The sequence below is a fragment of the Trichosurus vulpecula genome, chromosome 3, assembly GCF_011100635.1.
Source record: "Trichosurus vulpecula isolate mTriVul1 chromosome 3, mTriVul1.pri, whole genome shotgun sequence".
Classification (NCBI taxonomy): Eukaryota; Metazoa; Chordata; class Mammalia; order Diprotodontia; family Phalangeridae; genus Trichosurus; species Trichosurus vulpecula.
Genome location: NC_050575.1, coordinates 178,648,665 through 178,658,371, shown reverse-complemented (window position 1 = coordinate 178,658,371; position 9,707 = coordinate 178,648,665). Strand labels below are relative to the sequence as shown.

The following is a 9,707-nucleotide window of genomic DNA, read 5'->3' as shown; positions in this document are numbered from 1 at the left end:
CATCATACAGGCAAGGAAGCCAGAGACCCAGAAGAGTTGAGGTCACAAGGAAATCTAAGTAGAAACTTCTTCATGGAGCAGTCACTTAAATGTTTGAACAGAGATGTGCATGTGTAATATGAAAAAATATTCTTCCCATAGGGTTAGGCTTTGGAGTTAGTTGGGGCTGCCTGCCAGCCTGATCTCCATGGCCCAAAGGGCTTCTTGGTAACATGAGAATGTTCTGGAGAAACTAACGCATGCAGCACCTACCCAAGGGACGGATACTCAGGGTCTGCATTTAGCACAGCTGACAGGCTGGTCCACAATCCACCTCCCCACCCCTCAAACCCTGTCACTGTTCCCCTGTGCCACACGAATGGGATGAACAGGACAAATCTCAGCTCTTCAGTGCTCCTGTTGGCCCTGAGGAAGGAGGTTTTTCTTAGTGGCTTTATTTTTTTTCCTCACCCTTGAGGTGTCTCTGAAAATGGATTACAGCTCATTTTCCCGAGACTGCCACACCATGGACACACTGGAGAGGCAGCTCATCTGTCCCATCTGCCTGGAGATGTTCTCCAAGCCCGTTGTCATCCTCCCCTGCCAGCACAACCTGTGTCGTAAGTGTGCCAATGATATATTCCAGGTGAGCTATAGCCCTGCAGGATCATTGACTGCTATAGATTCTTCTGCCTTCACCTCTCCTCCACCTCCTCCTCCTCCTCCTCCTCCTCCTCCTGCTCCTCTTCCTCCTCCTCTCCCTCCCCTATTGTTCCCTGGGATCCTGAGCAAGCCAAGCAGAGGGAAGACAGTCAGAGAGAGGTACACACCAATCCTAAGCTACACTTTCTTCTCAAGTGACCTCCCTGATCACCTTCACCCAGGCAGCTCTGTTCTGAGTGAGAAGGGAGGGGGACACCTCTGGGGCAAACAGGGAGAAGCTGATGTGACCTGCAAACAGTGGGCCACTGAATGATAGCACCAAGAAGCATTGCCCAATGAAAGATTGCTGGGAGTTTATGATCTGGGCCTTGGGGCTAAGGAAAATAGCTTTGCTGAGTGGGCTATCTCAAATGATCAAATGAAATAATATTTACAAAGACCTTAGCACAGTGTTTGCACATAGTAGGCACTTAAATTCTTGTTCTTTTCCTTTTCCTATAGTCTTGTGGTCGGTCTCAGAATACATGGTGTGTTTGAGGTTTATGGAAGAGTTTGTGAATGTATTGAGTATTTATGTCCATATATGTGTCCTGCCTGGTATATACACGTGTTTCTAGGTACAGCCTAAGTTACAAAAATGGGGGGAAGGGCCTTTTCATCAAATGATTTGAGAGAGCCATGGCTTTTAGTGATCATAACTCTAAGATCACTGGAAGTGGAAGGAGCACTGGATTTGGAGTCCAAAGACCTGAGCTCTAATCCAGATTCTTGACTGAGGCAAGGTAGCTGTGTGACCTAAGGCAAGTCATTTTTAACCTCTTTGAGGGTAAATTTCCCAAACAAAAAATGAGGAGTTTTAACTAACTGATCTCTAAGAACTTTTCCAACTCTAAATCCTATGATCCTAAGAAAGATTTGGGAAGTCACATATTATTTCATTTCTGAGAGGTCCTGCCCAAGAGCACTCAGACCATGAAGAAAGAGGCTCTTGGCTATTTGGTATCTGGACATACTGCATCTCATTCTAACTGGACAGGGCCATGGGACCAGACAAGGGCAGGTGGCTTAAGGCATAGATGATATACATAGATTTTCTTGCCATCCCCTCCTTCAAGAAGCAATATCTGCCACTTGCCCATCCAATATCTGCCACTTGCCCCTCCAATATCTGTCACTTGTCCATTAAATATCCTGTGTCTACAGTTGCGGATTTGCCCCATGAATCCTCCTGGTAAAAATACCCATGTCCCCAGTGCCCGCTTGTCTCCAGATTCTTCTCTAGGTCCATCAGCATCACCTTCTCAACCAGTATTCATACTTCACTTCTTGAGTTTCAACCTTCTGTCACCAAGCTGGCTCCTCTTAGTGCCTGCCCCACTCCCTTTCAGGAGCAGAAATTCCTCCTTCAAACATAGAGCAGAATGAGGAACTTTTTTTTAAAAAATCTCTCAAAGATCACTGATCCACAGAAATCTATTAAGCAAAAAGCAACTTAGTGTAGGGACTTTTAGGGAAGGGAAAAATAAAAAATTCTCCTTATCTAGTTGGGACTTAGAGTTGAGATGATTCTTAGAGTCCATCTAGTATACCGACTTGATTTTATAAAGAAATTGAGCTCTCCAAATAATATTTGATACTTACATACTATTTTAAGATTTACAACTCTTTTCTCACCACTCTGTGAGTTAGATACTACAAATATTGGTATCTCCATTTTACAGAAGAGGAAACTGAGACTCAGAATTACTTGCCCAGAATCACATGGGTAGTGATATAGCCAGGGCTGAAATTCAGGCCTCCTGATTACCAGGCCAGTGAAAGTCAACCAGCATTTTCTTAATTTTCTTAAGTGCCTATGTGACAGGCACTGTGATAAGTGATGAGAATACAAAAAAAAGGCAAAAAGATAGTCCCTACCCTCAAGCTCATTGTCTACGATATACAGAGATGCTTGAGGTAGGGAGACAAACCAGCAGGCTAGTGCACTGGTCCAGACAAGAGGTGATGAAGTCCTGATTGTAGTGACAGAGGAGACAAGGTGAAGTATAAGAGAGATGTTATTAAGGCAGAAAGAACAAGACTTAAAAGGTGTTTTGGCTATAGGGTGTGAGAGAGAGTGAAGAATTGATGATGACACCTAGATTATGAACCTGGGTGACTAAGAAGGATGGTGGTACTCTTGATAATAATTAGGAACTTATGAAGAGGAGAGGATTTGGAAGGAAAACTAATGAGTTCAGCTTTGGACATGTTGAATTTAGGATAAGTATGGGTTATCCAATTCAAGATGCCTAATAGGCAGTTGGAGATGGGAGATTGGAGGTTAGAAAGAGGTTAGATCTAGACAAGTAGATTTGGTAGTTATCTGTATATAGAAGATTGAAATCACAGAGCTGATAGATCACTAAGTAAAATAATAGAGAGGAAGAAGAGAAGGGGTCCCAGAACAGAGCCTTGGAAAAGATTATTCAATAAATTGCAAATTCTATTCAATAAATACAACTGTAGATCGGTTTAAAAAAAAAAAACAACAACATTCTTTGTTGTAGTGGCTGGAAGTAGATGTCGGGGTGGGAAAGTATCTGGAAAAGACTGAACCACCACCCCATCTGGTGGTCATGTACTGCTACTGCTATACAAAAGCAACTGCCTTTCCTTAGCGATGGTCATTACGTAGCTACTGGAACATTGGTAGCCTAGGGCCTGAAGTGTCTCATCCCCTGTTTGGAAACACTGTAAAGACCAGAATCACAGAATTTCGGGTGCTGGAAGAAACTTCAGTGTAATTTTGTCCAACCCATTTCCAAATAAAATCCCACCTACAAATTTCCAACAAGTGTAATCTAGCCACTGTGCCACCTAAGCAACTAGGTCACCACTGGCTGTGTGACATCACCAATGACACAAACTCTCTGTGCCTCAGTTTCCTCATCTGAAAAATGAGGACAACAATAAGATAAACTATTTTCCAGGCTTCTTGTGAGGGTAAAATAATATATTTGTGAAGCACTTGGCAAACCATAAAGATCTAAATAAATGCTAGTTGGTATTATCATTAAGGGGTCATCTAGTCCCTTCTTGAAGATCCCCTCCCCTCAGCAAAGGGTCAGAAACCCAGGCAGCGAGTGGACAGCTCTAATGGTTAAAAAGCCTTTCCTTACTTACATAAAGCCTAAATCTAACTCTCTGCAACTTCTATTACTATATAGTTTTGCTCTCTGGTGCCAAACAAATCCCTCTTCCATAGCAGGTTTCTTCAAATACTTAAAAAACAGCTCAAATGTCCCTCACAAACCCTCCCCTCAACCCTCTTCATGAAAAACATGACCAGTTCCTCCAACTGATCCAGGAAGGATACGTTCTCCAGTCCTTTCATCGGCCTGGTCACACTTCTCTGGGCACTCTGCGTCCAGTCAAAGTCCTTCAAAAATGCTGAACTAATGAGCCTGGGGACCAAGAGCCACCACCATTTCCCCCACCCCTACCCCCTTGGAGGCCTCTCTCTGGAAAAGCCCGGAAGTACTGGATCAGGGGAAATGTGATGGACATGGACTTTGAAGAAGGATCCTAAGTTTAGATGCCCCGTGTATTTCTCTTTCAGTCCCGAGGGACCACGCTGGGCTCCAGCGGAAGATTCCGCTGTCCATCCTGCCGCCACGAGGTGGTCCTCGACAGGCACGGGGTGTATGGGCTCCAGCGGAACCTGCTGGTGGAAAACATCATTGACATCTACAAACAGGAGTCAGCCAGGTGCAACCTAAGGGCCTAGACCTTCCCAATATATGACGCTCTCCCCCCACCCCCAACCAGAAGTCCTTGCTGTCAGACCTCATTCCCCTGGGCGTACAGAGCTGAGCCCAGTGAGGGCTGCCGTCTCGGGGTCCCCTGAGGCTAGGCTCTGGCCTGACTCCCCTGTCCCTTTCCTGACGTCAGCCCCAAGCCGCTGCTGAAACCCGAGTGTCCCACCTGCGAGGAGCACGAGGATGAAAAGATCAACATCTACTGCGTCACGTGCCGCGTGCCCACTTGCTCCCTGTGCAAGGTTTTTGGGGAGCACCAGGCCTGCCGAGTGGCGCCTCTCTCCGACGTGTACGAACAGCACAAGGTGATCAGCACCTCGGTACTGGGGAGGAAGCGGGAGCTGGGGGATCCGGGGAGGATAGGAAAGACCAGGGCCTGAGCGCCTACGTACTGCTCCTCCCTTCCCCCGACAGTTGGAGCTGACGGACGGAATCCGAACCCTGGTGGCCTCCAATGAGCGGACCCAAGCGCTGATAGCCGAGCTGCAGAACACTTGCCGGAATGTGGAGGTGCGTAGAGGGCCTAGAGGCGTAGTGCCCCTAAGGGTTGTGGTTGCCCCCTAGAGGACACCGTGACTTTATCAGAATGTGTGAGATCTCATAGGAGGTCTAGGCCAACCTTTGCTCTCACTTGAGAATCCGCTCTATAACATCTCCAAATGGTCATCCAGCCTCCGTTTGATGGGGGAACTCACTCCTTCCGGAGGCAACTCGTCCCACTTTTGGATTATTCTAATCTTAGGATGTTTCTCTTTCCTATTGAGCTGAAATTTGACTCTGAATATCTGGGTGACCTGCCCCAGGGGCAGAAAAAGCTTCAGGTAGGAGACTGGAGGCTAAGTGACTTTGGGAAGCCTCCATAAGGGTAGCTATGAAAACTGCCTTACTTATGAAGGGGATAACCTAGGTTAGGTGACAGGAAGGGACTGCTTTTTGTGTAGCATCCTGGAAACTCAGAGTACAAAAGAAATGGATTTTTTGGGGGGGCGGGGTGAGGCAAGATAATTGAGACTGTGACTTGCCCCAGTTCACACAGCTAGTAAGTGTTAAGTGTCTGAGGTCGGATTTGAACTCAGGTCCTCCTGATTCCAGGGTCGGTGCTCTACTCAGTGGGCCACCTAGCTGCCCCCAAGAAATGGATCTTGAGGGCATTGGGATTTGATCTCTAGGGTGCTCTCTTCTCTAACCTTTTATGATTTTCCTGGAACCTGCACTGGGTTTAATCTCAACCCAGGGACTCGGTTGTCCTGAAGGCGTTGATGGTCCCTGGAGAGAAGGTCAGTGCCTCCTCTAGATCCTGGAGAGGTCCTGGCTCTGGTCGGCTTCTGGCCAGCGCCCTCTCACCGCTCCACTCCCACAGGACAACTGCAAGGCTCGGAAACAGACCCTGTGCGAGAAGTTCGAGCGCATGGCGGGCATACTGGAGGAGCGGAAGGAGATCATGCTTCAGCGTGTGTCCTACGAACAGGCGGAGAAGACCCGCCAGCTTCAAGCCCTGAGCCGGGCCTATGAAGCTCGCGTGGAAGCTGCCTCCAAGCTGGTGGACACGGCTTTACAGGCTGCTGAGGAACCTCAGGTCCCGCTCTTCCTGCAGGTAGGTCGGTAAAAGAGGGAGAGAGTGAGGCAGGCAGGAAGGTGCATGGGGCAGCGGCCAATTATCTGGGCCTAGTGGGCTTGCTCATGCTCTTAGGGCCTGCCTTAGCTTCTTTTAGCCAAACTGTGCGGCCGCTTTAGGCGCAGGGTACTTAAAATTTCGTTTCCTCCCTTGTCGGTTGGTACTGGCTCCGACCGGATTCCTCAGTTTCCTCCCGCCGTCTTCCTCAGAATGCCAAGGTCCTCATCCAGAAGTGAGTAGCACCTCTTCCCCCATATCTGACTCCTCCCCTCCATTAGTGTCTGGGACCAGCGGCTAAGACGTCCTGGCGTCCCTTCGCTCCGCAGGATCGCTGAGGCTGTAGGCAGCCCAGAGCTGGAAACCGTGGAACCCGGATTTGACAACATGGAGCACTATGCAGTGGACTTCAACGAAGAGGAACGGGCACTATACCAGCTGGACTTCATCAAGAGTGGGCCCCGCCTTATCGTGTTCCCCTTTAAAACCTCGAGTCTCTCTCCCGTACATTGTCTCCGAGGCTCCTCTATCCCTCCCTAGCCACTTCTGTTTTCTGTGTCTCCATTCCTGTCCCCATGTACTTCCTATCTCCCTTCTGTGTTCTCCAGCCCCTGCTCTTTGAACTCTGTCCCCTAACTGATGGTCCCTCGTAGCCACTGGCCTTTATCTCCTTCATTCCTCCTTTGTCCCTTCATCTTTCTACCTCCTGTATGCCCTCTGTTCCCTTCTTGTCACTCTTCCCTGTCCTTCTTGTCCTCTCTTTCCTCACTGTCTCTGTTTCTCACTTCCCTCATATGCCTCATATCTTGTCCTCTCCCTCTCCTCTCTTTCCCACCCTCTTCTCCTAGAAAAAGTCCTGATCCCTCCCCCTTCTAGAGTTTAAATTTTCTTAGTATAGGAAAGGAAATAACTCTAGATTCTGAGCCTTATTGAGGACTCTAGATGGAGAGCTCAGTCTTTTTGTGCAGAATGGTTGGCAAGGCTGAAGGAATATGTGTAACTCCGGGAGCTAAAGTTAGAAAAGGAAAATCGGAGGGCAGCTAGGTGGTGGAGCACTGGCCCTTTAATCAGGAGGACCTGAGTTACAATCAGACCCCAAACCCTTAGTAACTATGTGACCCCGGGTAAGTCACTTAACCCCGATTTCCTCAAAAAAAGAAAAAAGGAAAAGTAAATAAGAAACATATCACCTGTGGTAATGGAATTGAGAAAGACGGGAGGGAGAGAGAAACTGAGCTAAATCCTGACATCTGGGAAATGAATGACTGAATCAGCTGAGTTCAAAAGGAAAACACTGAAGAAACCTGGGAAACACACAGAAGCCAGCTCAGAGACATTGCTTTGGGACTACAGCTTATCTGTAACCGATCATTTGGTATAGAACAGAGGTGGGGAATCTGTGGCTTCTAGGCCACATGTGACCTCCTAGGTCCTTGGGTTTGACCTTTTGACTGAGTCCAAGTTTTGCAGAACAAATCATTTTATTAAGGGGATTTGTTCTGTGAAGTTTGGATTCAGTCAAAAGGCTGCACCTGAGGACCTAGAGGGCCACATGCAGCCTGGAGGCCGCAGGTTCTCCACCCCTGGTATGAGCGAGGAGCTTTCATTATTTCTATGCAAGCTTTGGCTTAACAACAAAAAAATTTTTTTTACTTTAAAAGAGAAAAAAAAAGTCACTTGGGAGAGCCCCAGACCTAGATGGGGGAGGGGGCTGGAGGTTTGGGAGCCCCAACTGGGAGCAGCTCAGTCCTGGCAGGCCAGATTTTAGCTCTGGTTGGGATGTTCTGAAAACTGCTGTCAGAACTGAGAGAGGAGGAAATGGAAGGATCATCAACTATGGTGGGAGTTTAGGGGAACCTCAGTCTTGGGGGAAGGGTTGAAGAGCCTTGGTCCTGGGGGAAAGGGTTGAAGGGAATCCAGGTCCTGGTGGAGGGAAGAGATTAAGGCATCTCCAGCACTAGCAGGGCAGCGGGAGGGCTCAAGGACTTCGAGGCTATATTGATTGTTTTGCCCTCATTTCCTAACAAATCCTAGTGGAGGAACCGCTGGAAGCAGCAGCGGTGGCAGCCTCCTCAGAAGAAGGGGACTGCGCTGCCCCAGCAGAAGAACCTGGAGTAGGCGAGGACCAGGAAGAGGAGGTAGCTGCAGCGTTTGCTTCGGGAGCCGAGGCCCCCGAAGAGGCTGGGGCCAGGACAGTGCAGCCCCGGGGGGCAGTCCAGGAGGAAGACTTGGAACCCAGAACCGGGAAGCAGGTAAGGTGTTAGAGAGCGTGGTATCCCTCTGGACTTTGGACAGAATCTAAGGGACTTTGATATCTGAGTCTAGTAAAAGTCCCTTAAATCTGCCTGCCAGGATGGCGAGGAGACAGGTGGGGAACCTGAGGCTGGCGGAGCGATGAGTGCGAAGCTCCAGGACGGCGGATGCCTCTCAGCTCCAGGCCGTATCCCGGTACCACCTCCCCGGGCTCCCCGGGCCGAATCCCCCAACCCGGGGCTGTGCGAGGCTGAGACCTTGGGGAGCGAAGGGACCGGCAGTACAGTCAGCGGCCGGCACAACGGAGATGGGACAGGAACACCTGGGTGCAGCCAGGCCAGTGAGACCGGGGACGAATTTCCTTTAGAGATCCCCACTTCCCATCCGTCTAGGAATTTTAGTGCAGAATCCAGGAGCAGTACTTAGAAAACCCCGTCCCCTCTCCCCCCACCTTGGGACAGAGAGGATGGGGCGGGAACCGGGAGTTTCCCAGTGGAAAAAGATAAAGAGAAAGGTGAAAAGGCTGCCTATCTCCTTCCTCTCTTTGACTCTTCCCTTCTTCACTTGCAGAGTACAGACGTGCCGGCCGCTGAGGGATCAGAGCAGGAGACAGAGGAACCTCAGGGTTTTGCCTCGGATCTCTCCTTAGTCTCCAGCCCCTAGCTACTGCCGTGCTGATGGAAGGGCGGGAATTCCCTAGGTTACTACCTCCCTTAACCTGGTACTGGGGCTGCCTCGATCCTGGGAGAACTTGAGCTCTTTGCGCATTTCTTCCAGGCTCCGTGCTGTGTGCTACCAAAAAGTTTCTTCCCGCCCTCTCCTGGATGCCTGGAGCCCACAACTTTATGTGACCATTTGCAAATTGGGTTTGAGAAGCGAGCTGTCCTTTCTCGGGTCAGGGAGCAGGAGGTTGGACTGAATCTCCTACGTGCAGTCTCCCGCTAGACAATACCCCTTCTCGAAATACTGAGCCAGTCCCAAGAGTTGGGGATCCCAGTGTTAGATTCGCCATTTCCCAGAGGAGGTGGGCTAAGGAGGAAATGGAGGCATTCGCCGCTGATACAGAAACTGAGTTGCTAAAACAGAAAGGGACGTTCTCCCGGTAGCGGAGAAAGGGCGCGGAAACAGACACAGAGGGGGTAGTTTCCCTCAATAAATCGGAGGCTTCAATTTTGCTCTAAACTTCGCTGTTTTACGAGATCGTGGAACATTCAGTGTCCCAGCAGCCATGCCTGCCCCGACCACTATCCTTTGACTTCCCTACTTCCAGCTCCCTTCATCTCCCCCCTCCACCCTGCAAGTACCCCTCCTTCTTAGCCCCTTAGTCTCGTAGCCTCACTAGCCCACTCTCCCCAGCAAGCGCTGGTTATTCCGCGCACGGCTACGCAGCCTCTCTTCCC

General features: G+C 49.5%; 1 protein-coding gene across 1 annotated transcript; it reads left to right on the top strand.

Moving 5' to 3' along the window:
* The first annotated feature begins 505 nt into the window (after nt 1-505).
* Nucleotides 506-8,970, top strand: LOC118844190 (tripartite motif-containing protein 54-like). The gene is given in 11 exon segments (XM_036752029.1): nt 506-625; nt 4,244-4,392; nt 4,576-4,777; nt 4,780-4,842; nt 4,845-4,952; nt 5,803-6,036; nt 6,267-6,289; nt 6,384-6,508; nt 8,089-8,306; nt 8,407-8,633; nt 8,880-8,970. Coding segments are annotated over 11 exon segments (1,560 nt in total).
* The last annotated feature ends 737 nt before the right edge of the window (nt 8,971-9,707 follow it).